We start from the raw sequence: 22,470 nt of genomic DNA on the forward strand, positions 1-22,470 counted from the left end.
AAAAGCTGAATTTATTTCTCTTTTTGTTCTTCTTTCTCTTTTTAACAAACAATCTTTCTCCTTAGGGCATTAAGAGTAGGAAGTACATGCACATAAGGAAAGCATTCTTAAAAGTTGGGATTCTATTTTCATAATTATTTCTCTATTCAGTGAATAATACTTTGATTGATTTTTAAATGAAATTTGTGATTTTGTTTTTGCAAAAATTTTACAATGAGGTAATCTAGTTACAATGAGCTGAAAAGATGTAATTGTTCACCTGGCCTAGGTTTAGATTTGTACATTCATAGCATAAGTTTTACTACAGTGAGATAAAGTAGTTCAATTTTAACGTGCCTCAAGTTCAGCAAGTATTTTAGGTTATTATGGGCATAAATAATCTGCTTTTGATTTTAAAATCATATTTTTCCTATCATTAGACAGAATGACAATCAAGGCTGATATTATTGTATTTTTGAGTTTAGGATTTTTATATTCACTTTCTCAAACTCCTTAATAACGGATTTCAAAGTAGTTCAATATTACAGAAAAATATACTATGAAGGTATTTTTATTCCCAATTTTTAATATCCATATAAAGGATAAATGCTTTTTTTAAAAGGAAGTTATTTTAACTTAGAACTATGTTATAAAAATATTTTTAAGTAGCCATTAAAATATATACAGAGATAGTACTAGTTTGCATTTTTGTCCTGTACTAAGGAATATGAAGGCCAAAAATAATGCACTTTTGGAGACTATTTAACGTGACATATAGAATATGTCCCATTATAAGCTGCAGACACATGCACACACATACAACCCTCCGCAAGATCAAAGACCAGGAGAGAACTGGCACTTAATTTATCAGCCTTTACAGACAAAAGACAGTTTTCATCATTTCAAAAGGATCAGATGTCTTTTATGACAAACTGGGTTTGCAGTTTAATTTACAAATAGAATTCTAAGTAAGCAGTCTTTGCTCTGCCAAAGCAAATGACAAACAGTGTAGGTTTTCATTCTTGTGGCCCTCAGCAGGATAGAAAAGATTAAAATAAAACTGAAATAATTTAGAGAAAACAAATAAATGTTTCAGAAAGTTGAGGAAGATCAAAGCCAGAATTTTCTGACCCCAACTGTACAAGCATTTCTTATTATATTGACCAGTAACATCAGATCATTAATTAAAAGGAAAAGCGCTGGCAGGTGGCAGGGAAGCAAAAGCCGATAATTGGCCCCCTTCTTCTTCTTGCCTTCAAAAACTCTCTCATTCTTTTGCAAGACATGCCACTAGGCAGACAGAAATGCCTACTTTGTAATATAATGATTAAGATGAGATGAAGAGACTTACGTTTAAAGAAACTCTGCCTAATGAATGCATCTAGCTTTTTAATTATGATCCTACTTTTACAATAAGGAATATGATATTCCATTCAAAATCTCAACTGCTAAAAGGTGAAAATATTAAATATAGAATCTACATTTATTCCTCTCACACCCCATGCAAATACCCAACCCTTTTATTTCAGATGTTAAAAGTGCAAAAAATAACTTAGTAATTCAGAGGTCCAGGAGAAAACATATATGTTCACCACCAAATATCCTACATACTTACCACATCACTTGGTAGGTTGTTCAAGTCACTAAACGGTGATTCTAATGTATTTGTATCAACATTTAACATAATCACATCTTCCAATGATTTATTTTTCACTCTCTGTTAAAAAAAAAAAAAACATACACACACACACACAATTATGAGTAAAAATCTTAGTACATTTACTTTACAAAATTATGATGAGCTTGGAAACAGAAAATATTATCTTAATGCATTAGGCTTGGGAAAAGAAAAATCCTATATTATAAAAGGATACAAACAACTTTGCCTTCTGAGAAAGTGTGACTACAACCCATTCAAAACGGTTTAGTAAAAATGCTTAAAATTGAATATTTGTTCATCTTATATTAAACATAAGTACGACAAAATTTATTATAAATTAGGCACAATTAAACTGCAAACAAACTATATTCTTTAAAATGTATCTGTTAAATTTCAGTCCCATGATACAAGAATTTGTGGCCAGCTCTATACCTAGTTTTAGCATAAATCATATTGCAGGGATAACATAAACCAATAACTATGACTACAACATTAAACTATAATTTAAATTTTTTATCTATATGCCATATCAATAGGTATATGTTGATGAGGAGGACTGAAAGCTTAATAAGAGAAAATAACAAGATAGTAATATGGAATTTGTTAGTAATATTTCTCACATGAATTTCAATAGAAGGTATCAAATTTAATAGCCTATCAGACTATCTTGACTTGTCAGATTTGTTTGAAAGTTTAATCAAAATAGTCAAATTATCTTAATATGTCTATAAATAATAGTAAATAAGAATTTTATCATATTTTTCATCTTTAAAGAAAATACTTATGGTTCATTTTTCCTACTTAAACTAATAGGCATACCTAAACAATTCATATAATTTTACTAGTCTTATTTAAATTATAACAAATAGTATTATTCCTTAGTGATAAGTGTTCATTAATGAAATATATTCATGAACTCTCAATTCCATGACTGTATAAGTCAACTAGCAATAGGTTAATAATCAATTTTAGTGTAGTATTTTTTAAGTGGTGATCTACAATAAGTCATTTTTGAAATTATCACTTCAAGCCTGATTATTACCATATATTTCAAATTGGCCAAATGGATTATTTTAGTTGGTCATAATTAAAATTTATCTGATCCATTTACAGTTTCGAATCTCTGCATATTAGAATGTTAAACTTGCTAAGGCATCATGTCTACAGTGAGGACATATGATTCTAGAAATCTGTCTTGTTTATTATTAAGTAAGACTTAAAAGATAGCCACTTCTAAGATATTAGCAGAGAATTGCTTATAGTAATACTATTGATACTACTGTAGAAATATTTACAAATACACTCATTTCCTTGTCTTTTCACATGTATACATATATATAAAAAGCTTTACGTATATAAACGTGTAGTTACCTATAAAATAACTACAATAACCTACTTTATAAGCAAAAACATATATTAATCACATTTGTATAAACAAAAGTCATAATTTTGATTTTCATCTTCAACTTTAAGTTGTCATTTTATGAAAGAAACTGTAAAGATAATCCAATAAACCTGATATATTTGTTAAGGGGTAAAATGAATTAGTCTATAAATAATTTAAGATAAAGCTATGTGCCCCCAAAATGTTTTGTGAGGACATTATCACTAAACTCAGAACAAGGAAATTGGTACTACTATGGCATGTACACTTTTTCCAAAATTGCTCTTAGTTTTAAAAATCTGGTCATAGCTGAATATTGAATTTTATTCAAGGGACCACTCAAAAAAATAGAAAAATATTTTCATTTCAAATTAATAAACTGAGAGCCCCCAAAGTGAAAACAATTCTATTAATACATTAGCAAAAAAGGAAAAAATAGAGTGTAACAATCGTTTTTAATTTGGATTAGTATCAATATATTATCTATTTTTTTCTCTCCTAATTAGACTTCAGCTATTTTTTTTCTAACTAGGCATGGAAATCATATATATAAAATGGTACCTCTTTCTCTGTTTCACTGTTATATATCTCATAAAGTTATGAGATACAAAATTAAGAAAAGACCAAAAAGAATGTCTTTTTTCTTCAAAAATAAGAAAATAATACTAGACACAGACTGAATGCTTATTAAGAACAACCATAAGGTGGTGAAGTTAGTTGTTTCTCACATCCTCTATATTTAACTTTTCCATACAATGTGGCTACAAATGTACTTAGGCACACTAATACAAAGAAATGACATAGTGGCAGCAATCACATGATCTTATAAAACTGGATCAACACTTTATTTAGAATCCATTGTATATTAAAACAAATAAGTTAATCCTCATATTTGTAGGCTCCACTAATTTATTCCTAATGACCTGCAATTTATTCCTAAGGCCTTAGTCTGCCTTGAGTTCATCCCCAAAGTCTACTTTTTAGGGAGAACAAAATGTCTTTTGCCTTTATTTTAGAAGAAAATTTGTATTTTAAAAAGATTCTGGCCATCCTTTACCTATAATTCCATTAAAACAATTGAAAGAATGATGTCAAGAGATATTAATTTCATGTCTTAGAATAACTATGTTTAGAAGTCGTTATATTAGGTTGGTGTAAAATTAATTGCGGTTTTTGCCATGGGGAAAAAAACTGCAATTAATTTTGCACCAACCTAATAAAACAATAAAATGTGTTACAGCTGTCTTGACCATGAGAGAGGGAATAAAAAAATATTTTAATTATTCCTTGAGAAAAAACTGGTTGTAACTGCCAAGCAGACTGCAAAAATTTATTCAGTTCAGTCTTACATATTAAATATGTAAACAGCTGTATCAGTATTTTAATTATGAGATCATTTTGGTGAAACTAAAAGAGAGAAGATAGAAATTTTAGTGAAAAAATCTGCCTAATCGTGACAAAACAAGAATGAAATTTGCAGGATTTACATCATCTTGTAATAGATTAACAAGAAAGTTGCTGAATGGTATCCAATTGTTTTAAAAGAATTCCCGAAGTCCCCAGTATAGCTCCTTATTCACTACTTTTTTTTTTCCAGACAGAGTCTCGCTCTGCCACCCAGGCTGTAGTGCAGTGGTGAGATCTCAGCTGACTACAACCTCCGTCTCCTGGGTTCAAGCAATTCTCCTGCCTCAACCTCCTGAGTAGCTGATATTACAGGCATGGGCCACCACGCCCAGCTAATTTTTGCATTTTTAGTATAGACGAGATTTCACCATATTGGTCAGGCTGCTTTCAAACTCCTGACCTTCTGGTCCGCCCACCTCGGCCTCCCAAGTGCTGGGATTACAGGTGTGAGCCACTACGCCTGGCCTCTCTCATTCACTATTAAACCAATTAAAATAATGCTATTAAGACACTTAGATAAGTCCAGAGTATAAAAAATACAGAGATTTTGACCAGTCTAATCATGGCTTCAAATATTCTCATTTAACAAAAAGAGCCAATTTAAAGTTAGAATGGATTATTCTCTAAGGCAACACTTTTTAAGGAGCAAATAATTCTTAAATTTGCTACTTAAGAACAGTGTTGGTTTTTTCTATAGTTATCCAAGAATACCTGATAAATTTAATTGAATGTTTAAAATATAAACCCTTTTATACAGTATTTTGGAAAAGCTGAATCATTTGCTTTAAAAGTTGATGTAGAATTATCATGCAAAAAAAAAAAAAACCTATAACATCAACAGGTAACCAACAACTTTAAATGTTTTTCTTCTCTATAAATAAATAATTATAAAAATTATGTATCCTATTAGATTCATTAGGAAGAGACAAGTATACACTAACATAAAAATCAAATTTGATGACACTTTTTAGAAAAGAATCCAACCAAGGTTAGATTTTAAATAAAGTCAAATTACTGATAAATAAAATGCCAGGCATATATTCCACAATCTAAAAACAAATTAAGTATCTTTCATTCATGTTTTATTTTATATAATTTATCCTTTCACTGGAAGTATCTTGGCATGTAAGAACAAGTTTTCTAAAAATGAATAAAAAATAAGGAATCATAAAGTTATCCAACTCAGACTTCAATATTACAAACAAACTTACTAAAGATATTCATTTAAATTTTTTTTGCTTTTGGTGAAACAAAATACAAAATGTTGCCCTGGCATTTTATGATGAGAAAAAAAGGGCAAAGCTAGAGGACATGTCGGATTCCATAACCTGGGCCTCCTAAAGGGGCATTACTCTCTCTCAATGATTCTCAGGAGTTTTAAAATATATCAACAGACTCATCTTTGATCAAACAAGGACTGATGGAGTGTATACCGTGATGGCAACTAAGAGGAAAACCAAAGCTAACTCATTTAGGTTACTCAGTAGAAACTGCGTTAAAGTACAATCTGTACAACCAGCAAAAAAAAAGAAACTTATCTGAATAAAATTGAAATCATCCAGCATAATTATAGCATTCAATTGACTCAAGTCTTTGTTTTAATTGGACCCTTTTGCTTATTTTGTTAGATGCTAATGCTATAAGAAGACCTTCCTGGAAATCTCACTGATTTCAAGTTCAAGGTGTTTATGGTTCAAGGTCTTTCAGTACAGGAATAAGTGACAAAAATTATTTTAAAATGATGTAGTAATGGTGGAAAAAAATTACTAAATTTTATATACCCCAACAGAACTGAAAATTAAAACTTAAGGCTATATTCTAAATTTCATGATTGGTATATTAAAGCCACATTTTAAAATATATATATTGATAAGTAGGAACATAATGAAGTCTGCAAAATAAAAAATTGTACTTCATGACTCATAAGTATATAAATTTTGACTTTCAAAATATAGGTCTGAAAAAGAGATCTAAATGATCACAAGTTGCCATTTTAAAAAAAGGCAGTTGATCAAGGACTGAAGTTTTAGTATTTAAAACCTACCATATGGTTTCTACCAAATAGAAACTACTTTTATGGAATTCATGCTATTGATAATGGCCATTTAGTATATTAATTTAAATGAAATTATTTCAATGTTGTCTTTTTCAAAATGATATACACACTGTATATATGAAACTAGTCACTTCTTTGTCATATTCCATTGATACTCCTTCAAAACAAAACTATTTTAACTATTATTTTATGAGTTAATTTTATCACTATCTCATGTCTGAAAGATACTCACCTCTATGAGGCTGGAGTGTATTCCAATCAGGTATGGCATTGGGGCACTAAATTAAAAATATATATATGCATAGATTCATATAGTTCATTAAAACTGAAACAACAGTGTAATTCAAAATGATTAAAAATTAAATGTATTAAATGCTCAGTTCCAGCATAACACATTATAGATATTCAAAATTACTCACTATAAAAAGCTCAAATTTAATCTTAGAGTCCATTAATATATTTAAAATTAAGGTTGCTTTTTATAAAAATAATAAAATCATTTATGATTTAATCAAGAGTTATAATGCCTAAAAAGTTCGTTCATTTCTTTTAAACTTAAAAAGAATATCAAGGTCTAGGCCATAGTCTGAATTGAATCTTTTCCATATACCTCATAGCAAATATATCCTAAATAATCATCAAATTTATTTACATTCCTTTAGCACATCTTTTTCTCTATTCAATTAAATTATTCTTTCTATGATATTGTTAATATATATCTTCATTGATTCATAGCTCCTATGTCACCAAATATTTGGGTCAGTCAGTCTGCAAATATTTATTAAGTCTTAACTGTTTGTCAGGCACTGTTCTGGAACTGGATGTACACAAGTAAACAATTTCCTCACTACTGTGCTATCTTTCCCCTCATGTACATTGTCTTTTACTTATTTAATTTTATAAATTCAGATTTATCCAACTTTCACTTTCATTAATAATTTTAATAAAATTAAAAATACTCAAGAGAATAATCTTGAATTAATTAATTCAACACATGACATTTGTAGCACAGCAGGTGCCAGGCCTTAGGGTAGAAACTTGGGAACAATAATAGACTACATAAACAGAGTATATTCCCTATGGATTTTACACTCTTGCAAAAAATATTAATACTTTTAATTATGTATAAAAATCAAATTTTAATACATAAAATAAGAATTGCTGTTATTTCAGAAACACCTCATGAAATACGAGAAGAAAATTAATTCAACTTGACATTTCAAACCTAAAATATTATCTAACAGAAAAACACGAGAATTGACAGGTATCTATGAAGGTAACAGCAGATATGTGAATAAATATTTTAAAATAAAACATTTTTGGCAATTCTTTTATAGACATCTTTGTGCTCTATTATCACACACCTTTTCTGTTAATGCAAACAGATAATCCTCTTTCTCAAAGGATTTGCATAATTTTCTAGACATCATTGTCATTAGAACAGAGCTGTCCAAATTTCTGTGTTCACTTTGCTACTGAGAACCAGCAATAGATTACATAGGCACCCTGACAGACCCAGAGATTACAAAGTAACCTTAAAAAGTTCCAGATTTATTTAAAGACAGCTAACCAATAATCTATATATCCAGAATTTACAAACTAAGTGTTAAAGTTCTTATTTTACTAGTCATTAGCCTGTACATTCTAGTTCATTACTTATTTTTTGTAATAGATTCTAATTCCCAGTTGTCTTTGCCCTTTGTAGCTTTGCCCCTTCCTATTTTTTTATTTTTTAATTTGAATGCAAGAGACCATATGGAATTGATCTGATATTCTGGATATTTCACTTGGCTGAAAGTTGAGAACTATTTATAGGCCTTGATATCCTTAAGACCTAACAGATTTTCTACCTTCAAAAGGAAACAGAAGGAACGAATGGGTACTGTTCCACTACTTCCCTAGTTCAGGTTCTTACCCCTGGAATTCCTTCTGGGACTCCAGAAAAGAAGACATAAAATGCATATCACTAACAAATCTAGGTCCACGACCAGGTTTTGATAACTTTAACAAAATCAAGTTAGGCAACTCCCATGATCTTAAATATGTCAAGCCCTGCCCATATCCAAAATAGCATAAAATTATTGAAGTCACCGTGTAAACTTCCAATTCACCTCACATTAGGTTATCCTACTCACAAGATTTAGAATACAGAAAAGCCCATGCTCTCTGAAATTTCAAAGCACATTTTAGTAAAATAGTTTTAAAATAGTTAAGCCCTCTAAAAACAATAATTACTAAGTCCATTTTACAAATGTTGGTGGGATAAATGGGTAAGTCAGAGTTTCATAAAATCAGAAGCAGTCTGCTAAATAATCTACCAAATACTAGCAAATACATCTAGGAAAACATTTTTTAAATTTTATGAAAGATATTACTTCTCTTTAGAAGTATAAAAAACACATTTATAAAAATTGTTAAGCTGGCATGAAAATATCAATTAAAAAGTTTGTATGCAAAATTTAATCATATAGTAACTTGAAACTTTTAAAATGGGATCACTGGTTATCTCCACATGTTCTCTTGTTACCAATTTCTCACAAAATCTGAAACATACAGATGTTAGAACTGTAAACATTATTAATCTAGGGACCAATTTCCTAAAATAATTACGCTTTGCAGAATATAGAGTGAATAGTTGTTTCTTTCTCACAAAAACTGGATTATGTACATCCTACTATGAAATCAGCAAAATCTCATGAAAAGTAACTTTGCAACCCTAGTTTAAATTTCCTAATTAGATTAGAGCATTAACAATTCAAGAATTCAAGAAGAGATTCTTGGCAACATAGATGTTTTGTCCTCTATGTGCAAAATTGTCCTATATCCTTTCTGTCAATGAAGTTATTTTGCAAAGATGGAATACAGATGTCTCCATTATGATTGCTGCTTCTTTTTAGCAGCAATTCATCTGTACTTAAGAATAGCTTTTTTTTTTCTTTTCAGGTTTTCTTACAAAGAGACCATTTATGATATAAACTATAACAGCAGCCTATTGGGGGTAGTCTAAAGAATATAATTTACCGTTTTTTGTTTTTTTTTTTTTTAAAAACCCTATCTCTTAGAAGCTAAATCTGCTCCTTTCATAAAAAAGTCATACAGCCTAAACAGTGACTCAACCATTCCCTGAACAAATAATAGATAATTATAATTTCACTAGTCCGAGAGTCATACTACCTGCTATGTGTTTATGGACTCGGATAGGTTAACAGTGCCTTGCAACATCAGAGACTCACCACATCAAAGTCCTCTTACATTGGCTGATTAGGGGAAAATGTAGATGGTGTCATTACCTCTCAGGGGCCTTCCCTAACCTACAAGGGAGTGTAGGCTACTTCTTCCTATGTGTTGCCATCCATGGTCTTTTGTATGCCTATGCTGTAATACTTATAGTATTGCAGTATTACACTGTGCTATGTGTGTGTGCATATGTAAGTATGTGTGTATTTCTTACTCTCTGTGAATCCTGCAAGGGCAGAAACTAAGTCTTATTCATTACACTGCATACTCACAGCTTGTCAAATATTAATAGATGGTCATTAAACGTTTAATGAATAAAGGAATGGATGAATGAATCAACAAAGTAGCAATGCTTTATTGGTGGACCAAGATGCAATATTCATCCATGGTCACAAGATGGCATTATGGCTCTCCACAGTCCAATCCACAGCAGAGCTACCAGTTGCAAAAATAGAAATACTTCATGGAGGTAGGTTTACCTCAGGATTCAGAAAGTTCCAATCACGTCAAAGAGCTAGCAAGTATCTTTTCTTATCAAATCTTCATGATACTATTTTTGAACTGGAATATAAAAATTATTTAATCAAATACTGAGATTGAAGGAATGATCTTGTAATTTTTTTCCCCTTTTACACGTAGATCGGTATGATTTTAACCTCGAGGATGGAAATGGAAGAAAACCATTTACCCTAGGAAACAGCTTAGTTTACCAAGAGAGCCAGAGATTTAGATGGCTATTCTTTAAGAAATAATTATACTACTCAGTTCCTATGATGGAAGCTGAGCCTACGTTTGTGACCCTAAGATTCAGGAAGTTTCAGATAACTTCTTGTTTGAATATCACTGATTTACTCTTTGAACCAGGGAGGTTTTTGGCATGGAAGCTGTTATAAGAACTTAACCCAAAGGCTATTTCAGACATTAGAAACTAGAAAGAAAATTCCAGGGACTGAAATAAGAAACAAGCTTCCTTCATTGAACTTGATGGGAGGGGTAGAAACTATCAGAAAAGCTCTCGAAAAAATTAGTACAGAACTGCCTGTATCACAGAATAGTTCCTAAGTAACATTTTAAGAAGTCTTAAATGTATAATTCATTACAGATCATTGAGCTTAATTAAAGGTGTTTTACCTTTTAAGAGGTTATTTTAACAGGAAAATTAAGATGGTACTAATATATATAAAATGTAATTCTAAAGATATATTATGTAAAACCATACATATTTCCAAATACTGCTATAAAATATATTTTTAAATAAAGTTTAATTACTCAACAGTATATACAAAGATCTACTACATATGTCAACACAAATAAATGAGATACCCTCCCTTTAAGGAATGCTAAAATCTTATAAGTATGTTGGTCAAAGAAAAACTCTAAAATGAATGACAGAGGGCCTATTTACAGATTTAGCTTTATTCTTAGACTTGTGTATGTGACACTTAATAATATAAACTATATTCCTATAGTTTCCTGACAAACTGTTTCTCCTTTCTAGTTCTCAAACAGCGTAACAGCAGTGGTAGGTCACTGGGCACCTACTTCACAGCATTATCAGTACTAATAATACTACCATGCTGTGGAAACACACCAATATACTAATACAATCAATATGTCGCCAAGTACATGAGTTGTCACTACAATCACTTGTTCTGAAGAGGGTTAGTCATAAAAAGTTAAAAGAAACCCTCTATGTATGAACTGAAATCATTTTTAATCCTTAATATTTTCTGCCTTTTATGAAAAAAGGAAGTTAAATGAATGCACTGATTCTAAAAGTGCTGTGTTTTAATAACATTAGCTATGATACAAGCAAATACATTAAGGTCAGAATTGTTTCCTTTTATGTGTGCACACACATAACACATTTCTTAAGAATTAGGCTATACCTGCAGAAGATGATTACGCAATGAAGATAACATATTTTCCCCCTAGTCTTGAGGAAGGCCCAGAAGCTGCCATTTAGGAGTCTAATCCTTGTTTAGCCTCATAAGTATGCAGACTCTTCCAGGCGAAGAGAACAAGGAGGTTCTAGAGGCCTGGTTATTGGGTGGGTCTTGGGAATTGTGTCTAATGCTAGGAAGCTTTTCAGAATTGCTCCAAATACTTTTCAACACTGCTTTTCATGGTAGCTCAAGGGTGAGACTTTGACTTACACCAAAAACAAAAATTATTGTATTAGAGACAACCCCTTTGTCAGTTCTTGGTATTTGATGTGCCATTATGGAAAAAAAGAGGGGTAAAGAAATGTGTTGTGAAGTAAAGGTAACAAGAATATTCCCTGACAGAGACAATGTGGTTTCTGGCAGACTTGCCAGACAAATTCTGACACCAGGATATTGGGTTCTCTAACTGGTAGCATAACTTCTGTACAGTTTTCCTAAACACAACGTAAAACTGTTCTTTTTCTCTATTTTACATTGAGTTATCTAAATGACTGCAGAAGAAATTCACAAAACCTAAAGAACTTTATGTTTGCTAAGTATAAATTTGTGGTACCTTTCTACAGAAATATTCCGTCCTTCATAAAAGTCCTCTTTACTATTTATTAATATATAAGTTTCCATGATTTCTTTTAAATATACCCCCAAATTTACCTAATTAACAAAGAAACAGATTTCTAATCATGAAACCTAAATTTAAAGGAGTCTGGCAAAAGCCAGCTTACCAGCAGTAGTCCAGCAGGTGTGGAGGAAGCACTGGGATGTATATGTGTTGCCAATACATTGGGTATAGGAGAGCAGCTGATCCATGGATACAGGCAGTTAACTAAAATTTGTAAAAGGATAATAAAAATAAGTAGCTGCTGACCCTCCAAACAAAAAGGAATGTTCAATGTATCAGTGATGAATGGTAATCACAGAACAATTTACATAATGACATAAATCACACTGTCTTTACCAATTCTACATGTTAAAAGTCTTATGTCTCAGAGGCCCCTCTGAAACATATATGAACAGCAAAAGTAGAATCATGTAGATAGTTATAATCATCTGAAAATACAGAGCTTGGGATTGAAAACTTAGAACATAGGTAAAACTGAAAAATTAGGTGACTATCTTAGAAAAATTGTAGGAAATTACAATTTGTACAGCATAGTTTGTGCATCACTCAGATTAATATAACATGATTAAATATGGAAAGGAAGAGAGGCTGAAAGCTCCTAAGGGATATCATTAGGGCAAATTGCCAAAGAATGAAACATGAGCCAGTCAGGAGAGTCTGGAAGCTGCAATAATATCAGGGGACTTGAATGTTCGACAGTTGGAGCTTCAGTAATGTGTGAACTGCGGGTTATGGTATCAAGAGACTCTGTTCACTGACACATAGAATGTCACTATTGACCAGCGAACTGCCCAAGCTTGACAGCTGTACTACAGGAAGCCAAGTATATCATAATTTCATATTTAAACTGTTCATTCCAGATTAACATTTTGTTTCCTAGCTTTATATCACAACAGCTGTAATTACATTGTTGCTATTTTAAAGGTAATTGCCATTTTAATTGTTTTGTTTTGGTAAGCAGTTAATTAAACATTTTTTAGTGCTTAAGAAAAGGATATCACTTTTTCTCCCTTCTTCTGATCCTCATCAGAATTATTTTAATGTGACTTTCTTTCCATTTTCAATTATATTTCTGTAGATGTAAAGTCATTTTTAAGTATACAGCAACAATTAAATCATTTTTAATCATTTTAAAGTTTTGCTATAGTCTGTATTTCAAGATTACCAATTAAATAACTTTATTCAACAGGAAGATCAGAATTTTTAAAAATCTGAAAATGAACCAGACTTTCTATAAACCATTATCTCCATTATTATACAAAGAAACTGAAACAAACCACATGATAATCACAATTAATTTTAAAAAATCAATGTATACAAAGCAATCCAAATCCTATTAGTAGCCACATTTGTCTATGTTTAAGTGCAAAATAGTTACATTACATAAAAAGTCAGTTAAAATAATTCAATTTGAACAAAAACCAAAAATTTTTATTCAAAGTATATTCATCTTTGCCATATGTATCAAATTTTCCAGTCAGGTTTTTAATCAGTTTTATATGGCAAACAATGTGTTTTGACTTCACTTAGGATGTTACCATTAAAGGATTTTATTAACTTACAAGCTTTAATAGGTTATCATAATATTCCTTCAATAAATATTACTTTTTAAATTCATTAATTAGAGCCACAAAATGCCACTAGGAGGCATTCAAATACTTCTACTTAACAATTATAGATCATGGATTTATTTATGTTACAAACAGCAGCTAGGGGGAAATGAAAGTGGGGTTGATCTAACTCATTGTGTCAAATTCTCCAAGAGCTCTCAGGTACTCCTTAGTTGTAAATTAGGCCTCTCTAAAGCTGTATTAACTCTTTCCACCACCCCTCCTTTTTTTTAATCTGATGGGGTAAAAGAGCTTATGTAGCTTTGAAAAGCAGCTAATTACTCAATTTCTCAATCTGTACTCAGACGACTTTTTAAACAGCTCATTTAAAGCTTTAAAAACAACAAAAAAAGAAAAAGTGTTATTTTTTTTGTTGTTACTAAGCAAATAAAAACTGTAGCAAGAGAAAAAGAATATGTTCTTAAAGTGAGGTGTTATGTTTAATAACTCACTTTATTTCACTGGGCATTTTTTTTACTGGGCAATTTATTTCAGTGGGCAAACCCGAAGTCCAAAGCACTGTACTAAATGCTATATAAATACTTCCCCTACCTCCTTGCTGAGCTTCCTCAAATGAAGTTTTATGAGTTATTCACTAACAAAATTCAACATTATCTAATGAATTTGACTAATTTCCTAGAGAATGGTTTCTGTAATTATATGCACAGTCACAACATTTCTGCAATGGCCAGCATCTGGCAGAGGGTTGTGCCTGCTAATAAAGATCTACCAGGAGAGAAAGAAGCTCTATAGGACTTGGCAACTTTCTGGATGTGGGAGACAGGTGACAAGGAGAGGAAAAAATGTAAAACTCCTCCCCAACTACAGTTCTGAAACTAAGCAACCAGAATGAATTACTAAAGGTAACACAGCAAACATGTCACGTTTAAGTGAAATTAGAAGGAATCTGCTTTGGCAAGTATTTATTCTGTTAACCATGAGACACCCAAATGGATATTTCCAAAGAAGACAGGAGCATCCCAAAGACGACCCCCTATATTCACCTAGTAGCATGCAAGAGTTGTGTAACTTTAAAAAAAAAATGAGAAAATACTATTATGGCATATTCTTTTAGAAAAGATAGCAAAGTTGCATGTAAGTGGAATAAAACAAATTTACTAGAAAATTTAACACAATCATATGTAAATTGTATAAAATCATAACAAGTACGTTATAGACTAAAAATTAGGTCTCTGCCACCAACAAGCCATGTGACCTCTGGCACACCTGCTAATATAATCAGGTCTCAGTTTTCCAATCTTTAAGATAAGAACTCTATGCTAGATAATCTGCAAGCATTTTTCTCTCATAAATCAAATATTCTTTATTCTTAAATCAGATCAATTCTATCTTTTTTATATTCTCATGTACTGAGATTTCTTCTATCCTAGTGGCTAAAGGGATATTATGACTGGACTATAATTCAGATCTACTTTCAAAATATATCTAAAGGCAATCTCTAAGTGCTTTAAAGCCCAAGATAATTATGCAACTGAAATATTGTAATTTATTTTCTTAATTCAACAAAAATTTTGAGTGCTTGCTATATGGAATCAAAATTCCTATGAGGCAACAGGGACACAGCACTAAACAGAACAAAGTCCCTGTTTCTATGGAGCTTACGTGTTAGTGGAAAAGCAAACAATAAACAAGTAAAATCAACACGTTAGTTAGAGATTAGATCTATAAAGAAACCCGAAGAGGGGAATGATGGGGGTAGGAGGCTATTTTAGATAGGAGGATTACAGAAGAACTCTAATGTGGTGACATATGAACTGAAACCTAACTGAAGGGAGAAAGCAAACTCGTGGATTTGGGAAGAAGAGAGTTCCAGGTAAATTAAACAAGGCATTCAGAAGTCCCAAGTGGAACATGCTGGGCATCTTCACAGAGCAGTGGGAAGGCCAGTGAGATTAGACTGGAGGAAGTGGGAGAATGGCAGGAGATGAGGTCAGACAGAGAAAGAGTCAATGACGAAGAGCCTTCTAGGACACAGCAAAGACTCTGAAAGTTATTCTGAATGAGATTTTTACACACCTCTGAAGACAGTGCTATCATAATATATTATTTAACTGGAACATTTTGAGAATATACAAATTAAAGAAAAATAAACTAGATATTTTAGAAGTTTGGTTTGCAATATAAAGTACCACAAAGAAATGAGAGCAATTTAATAAGCCACGTAAGAAGAATTTTATTAAAGTGATTTATGATATATGAAATCTTTAAGCTTAAAGGAAAATGAAATATCATATAGTCTTTCTTTGGGCTACTATCCAAGATCACATATCTGGTCAGAGACAGGTTGCTTCTTTAAAACCACAGTTCTCTTCACAAAAGTAGAGAAAAGGGTAAGGAAAAGAATTTCCATGTTTCAGTTCAAACATAACTCTGGCATTAAACCCTGAAACTGAGTAATAGACTGTTAAAAATTTTTCGAGAAAAATGAATTTACCAAATAAAAGTTTACGAAAAAAAAATTCTTATCTTGATGTGGCATATGAATATTTAAAATGCACATATATTTTCAGCATACCGAATATATTAAACTAATGCAGTTCCAAAGAGCTGATTAATACAAAATAAAAACATTGGGAATACTGATTTACTATGGACTCCAATTACAACATAAGCATATATAGGAATCATGAGACAGGACAAGAACTAATGCCCTTTGAAACCAGACAGAGAAAACTAACAGTAAGGTCAGCAATAGTTAACTTAGTCACAGAAAAACGGCACTTGAAACTTCTGGTCTCCAAGTCACCAGGTCTAAATATAGACACTGCCATTGAAAATAAGAGCAACAATGAATGTTTATATAAAGCTTACCATGTGCCAGGAACTGCTATGAGTACTTCAAGTACTCATATCTAATCCTCACAGCAACCTCATGAAGTACTATTATCGTTATTTCTATTTAACAGATTAAGACATTAAGACAAAGTTCAACCCAATTGCCCATGATCCTAAGCCTGTAAATAGCAAAGCCAGGATACAAATGGAGGCAGGCTGGATCCAAAGTATAGTAATCACTATTTCAAACTGCCTTCAATTTAAAAGATTTTAAATTCCCATCATTATGAGGCATTGAATAACATCTACTGACTGAAAATACTGTGTTTTATACTAATTGTATAACAAAGAATGCATCTTTGGACCAAACAGTCAAACAAGAACCATTGACCTTTGTATGAGAAATCTATGATAGTCAGAGATCTGGTTTACAAAACTTTCCTCAGGCAATGTGGTCTGTCCCAGCAGGACACTAATGGAACAGACTCTTTCAAGAAATGTTAAAAGGATAAGATCATTGATAAAATTTCTCCAAGTTATCATCTCGACTTGCATCTGTGACTACACCTAAGTTTGAAACCAAACCAAGGTTGTCTTGCTTTGTGATACAAAATCTGATTTGTTCCTTCTTCTTAAACTATATTTACTAGAAGATATCAGTCTATTAATAAAACTAGAATTGTTTTAAGCAATTAAATAGGCATGTATTTTGAGAGGGGAGAAAGAGACATTTATCAGATGCCCATGGACACAGCAGAAAAACAGTCCATCTAGTATAATCACTACTATAAATAATAGCACTATTAAAATCAGCGCACCTTACAGGCGAAGGTATCATATAGACACATTGCTTCTCACGCTATTCTAGCCTCTGTATCACCCATTTAGATTGTGCCTCATTCTTTAGTAGAAATCCTACACTTCAACTAGAATTATATAAGTTACTACTAGGGTTATATGAGTTACTGAAGGGCAGATTTATATTCCCTGAGAAAATATTTATTGATAAAATCCAAGAAACATATATTACAGACTTCAGCTGTTTTTAACTGAATCAATACCTAATTTAGAAATTTAAGCACGATAAATAACTGTAAGTATAGAGTAAATTGCTGCAGATGGGAAGGCAATAAATTCCTCATAAAACTTTAAAAAAAAGGTGAAAACCATAAAGAAAACATCTGCTTAAATACATTTAATTTATATTCACATTTTAAAGTTTAGACCAAAAAAGGTAGCGGCAGGGTATTTGAAAACATTATCTCAACTACAAAATAGTCTCACTTGAGAAAAACTCTAATATTCAGGTTAAGTGAGAGTTATTAAAAATGTTTGGAGAATACCAATTTCACCTAATGCAAAACCAATATTTTGTACATTTTTTAAAATAGATTTTTTAGAATAGTTTTAGGTTCATAGCAAAACTGAGCAATGAGTACAGAAATGTCCCATATTTTCCCTTCCCTGACACACACACAGTTTCTTCCATCATCAACATACCTCCCCACATTGACACACTGTTACAGCTGATGAACCTATACTGACATAACACTGTCACCTGAGTCCCTAATTTACATTAGAGTTCACACATTTGGTATTGTACATCTAGGATATGAACACATTTATAGTGACATGTATCCATCATAATAGTATCATAAAAATGCTCTGTTAAATATTTAGGTATAAATCTAAGAAAATATTTATGTAATCTATATAAAGAAAACTAAAAATTCTGATGAAAGAAATTGAAGAACTAAATAAATGGAGAGATATTCCATGTTCATGAATAGGAAGACTCAGTACTGACAAGATGTCAGTCCTTCTAACTTGATCTGTAGATTATATTCCCAATCAAAATCCCAGCAAAGTTATTTTGTGGAAAACAAGAAGCTGATTCTAAAGCTTACATGGAGAAGCAAAAGACCCAGAATAATCAACACAATTCTGAAAGAACAAAGTTGGAGGACTGACACTATCTGACTTCAAAACTTACTACCCAGCTATAATAAGACAGTGTAGCATTTATAAAAGAATACACAATTAGATCAATGGTACAGAATAGAGCACCCACAAATAGACCCACATAAATATAACCAACTAATCTTTGACAAAGAAGGAAAGACAATACAATGAATAAAAGGCAGTCTTTTCAATAAATGGTGCTGGAACAACTGGACATCCACATGCCAAAAAAATGAATCTAGATGCAGAATTTACGCTCTTCATGAAAATTTACTCAAAATGAATCACAGACCTAAATGTAAAATGCAAAACCATAAAAGCCTTAGAGGATAACACAGGAGAAAATCTACATGACGTAGGGCTTGGCAATGACTTTTAGAGACAACACCAAAGTCATAAACCATAAAAAACTTAATTGATAAGCTGGATTTCATTAAATTTAAAATTTCTGTTCTGTGAAAAACGCTGTCAAGGAAATTAAAAAAGAAGCCACGGACTAAGAGGAAATATTTGCAGAAGGCATATCTGACAAGAGACTGTTATCCAAACTACACAAAACTCTTAAAATTCAATAATAAGAAAATAATCCAATTAAGAAATGAGTCAAAGACTGTAACAGATGCCTCACCAACATAAAGATATACAAATGAAAAATAAGCATATGAAAAGATGCTCCACATCACAGGTCATCAGGGAAAGGCAAATTAAAACGACAAGGAGATACCACTACATACCTATCAGAACGGCCAAAATCCAGGACACTGACAGCAAATGCTGATGAGCATGTGGAACAGAAATTCTCATGGTGGGAATGCAAAATGGTACAGCCACTGTGGAAGACAGTTTGGTGGTTTCCAATAAACCTAAACTTTTTTATACTTTATTTTCTTCCTTTATTCTCTTAGGATGGTATCTTAGACTCTTCGGGATACTATAACAAAATACCTTAGAGCAGGTAACTTATTAATAATAGGAATTTATTTCTCACCATTCTGGAAGCTAAGAAATCCAAGATTAGGGTACCAGTATATTCAGTGTCTGATAAAGGCTTGCTCTCTTCTCCATACATGGCACCTTGTTACTGAATCCTCACATGACAGAGGGACTGAACAGCTCCCTTGTATCTCTTTTATAAGGTCACTAGTCACATTCACGAGGGCTCATGATTTCATTACTTCCTAAAGGCCCTATCTCTTGATACTATCATATTAGGGTTTAAATTCCAAAAATATAAATTTCGGGAGACACATTCAGACCATAATAGATGGTAAATTCTGATATTTCACTGCTAAAAGTTTATTCTAAACTATTTCTATCATACCCAAGTCCTTTGGAAAGTTCTAATCATCTCACATTTAATCATTGGTTTATTAGCTCTTCCTAGCTAAATGACTCTATATTTTTCTTGCTTGCTTGCTTCCTTCAGGTATTCATTCTTTCTTTCATTTTATAATTGAGAAAACCGAGGCAAAGTTAAGCCAATTGCCCAAGATTACTAAGCTAGTAAGTGGGGCACCAAACATGTACCAGACAATATTATTAGTGGTGAGAATACAGTAATGAACAAAACAGACAAAAATCTGGGCTCTCAAGGAACTTACATTCTAGTTCCCCTCTGTGTACTGCCATTACTGTTGTACTCACCTCTTTGGATTTCTGTGCTATCCCATTAAACATAAATGCCAATACCCTCAAATACATCTCTTCAGCTATATGACATTTCCCTATCCCTAAATTTATTGCTTTCTAATTCTCAAAGTCAATTCAATAGCAGTTTTTCTTTACCTAGAGAAGACCCTTCTACTTTTCCACCAAATTTAAAGAGTATAACACTACAATACTCCTCAAATCTGTCTATATTTTCTCTTCATAAATATCAAAACTCTACATTCTAGAAGACTAAGAGGATATTCATATGGTTTATACAAAAATTACATAATTTGGCAATCGTTAAAAAAATAAATTATACAATACAAGAATCATTGTATTTAACAACTAGAAAAGATCCTAGAGTTCATTCTTGTTCAATTGTTCAATTTCTTCATTTTTTTAGACAAGCAATTTCAAGGTGAAAGAAATTAAATGGCTTATACGAAGATGGCTGATTTACTCTTGAGTACTTAGGACTAAACACAAATCTCTAATTTTAGAAGGTATTATTAATGTAAATACATTACTACCATATTTTCAGACAATATTCCAAAGAAATAGTAAATAAAATCTGATTGAAGCTACTCTTTATTAGTCACATTGGAAATCATAATTTAAAATATCTCTCACACAGAACAAAATAAAATTGATCACAAACCACCAGCAACTGAAAAAGAGACAATCATCATGGCAGAAAAACAACAAAGTAAATTTTAAACCTTTAGACTTAACAAATATAATCTGTAATTAAATAAGAATAATTATACATATTCATAATATATTTTAATGTTAACATTACTACATATACTTTTATCTTATGTATGTTTAACATATGTGGGTATATTTAGCATGCATATCATATATGTTAATATATGTATGTATATGTGTGTATCTGCATACACATACCTATCAAGTGAAAATTTGCTGTTAGTAAACGATATCAAGAACTGTCCCCTTATAAAGCAGATACTAAATAAACACTTGGTAAAGACTTGTCCTGTTTGTGTCATTCTACACTCTCCCTTTTTTTTTTTTTACCTACTCTCAAACTGATACCACAGGCAACAGACTTTTCCTTGCAAACGTTTATAAAAACCCAACCTCACCTCCCTCTTAAGGTCACTGTCCTAGTTCAGGAGCTAATCACCTCTTGCTTTTATTACTTAACAGTCTTTTAACTGGTCTCTTGTCAGTTGGATTTTCCCTACTCCATTTCTTCTTTTATAAGGCCACCAGTGTTATCTTCTACAAAACAAAACTTGTCACATCATGTACCTCATTTGCTTCCCCACAATCTGTTGGATAAAGCCAAATCTCTTAAATTAGCAAATGTGACTCTTCACAATCTGGCCACTGTCTGTTTATATCCCCAACTGTAGTCTCATTTCTCCCTCTCCCAGTCTCTCTATACACACACTCAAATAGTAACATATTAAACATATATTTCCTAGATATGATACAAATTCCTTTCCAGAATGAGGTATCATATTGAAGTCAACTCTGTAGTCTACCACTTTACCTCCTAATATTTCCCATGTTAGAAATTTTATCATATTGACTGTCCCTGACTCACTGACACTGCTACAGAATCACATCCTTGACTCAGTGATACTGCTCTAGAATAACAAATCAGTAACTCTGAAATTCCCAGGACTTAGAACCTGGCAAGTAATAGCATTTAGCAATGCACAAATGAATCCATACTTATATACCTTATCTTCGGAAACTCTACCCATGACAAATATTTCTTTCAAAATAAAGGCATTTGTTTCCTTCTCAGGTAGTTAACAATTTTTAACTCCTTCCCACTTAACAGGAGAATGCCTCTTCTTGAATTTTAAGATGCCACTTGGCTCACTGGAATGCCATATACCACTGAATCGACAGGTTGAAAAAGAGGAAGTTAATCTACTGGCTGGAGTGATTCTTCTCAATAACCAAAGGGAACACAATGCAGGCAAAGAGAAATGTGCCTTAAACGAGGGGGTTCTCTATGAGGCCTCTTTGACTTGCATGCCTAAAGTGTAAGTTAATGAAAAACTACAACAATCAAAACACAACAGAACCTTTGAGGATTGAGTCTCTTTGAAAATGGGTCATTTTACCAGATAAAGATCCTATCAAGGTGAAGTTCTAGCTGAGAGTGACAGAAATAAGGAATGGG

At 31.9% G+C, this 22,470-nt stretch overlaps 1 protein-coding gene across 4 annotated transcripts in view; it reads right to left on the reverse strand.

The window, feature by feature from the left end:
* Nucleotides 1-22,470, reverse strand: part of DENND1B (DENN domain containing 1B) — a 276,363-nt gene that overhangs the window by 108,908 nt on the left and 144,985 nt on the right. For all 4 annotated transcript variants that reach the window (XM_017506062.2, XM_017506061.2, XM_017506058.2 and 1 more), the window contains 3 exons: nt 12,392-12,492; nt 6,719-6,764; nt 1,595-1,696 (listed from right to left, as the gene is read on the reverse strand). In XM_017506062.2, the coding sequence (XP_017361551.1) occupies nt 1,595-1,696; nt 6,719-6,764; nt 12,392-12,492 (249 nt within the window). The remainder of the gene's footprint in view (nt 1-1,594; nt 1,697-6,718; nt 6,765-12,391; nt 12,493-22,470) is intronic.

This window comes from Cebus imitator, unplaced genomic scaffold (assembly GCF_001604975.1).
Source record: "Cebus imitator isolate Cc_AM_T3 unplaced genomic scaffold, Cebus_imitator-1.0 Scaffold347, whole genome shotgun sequence".
Classification (NCBI taxonomy): Eukaryota; Metazoa; Chordata; class Mammalia; order Primates; family Cebidae; genus Cebus; species Cebus imitator.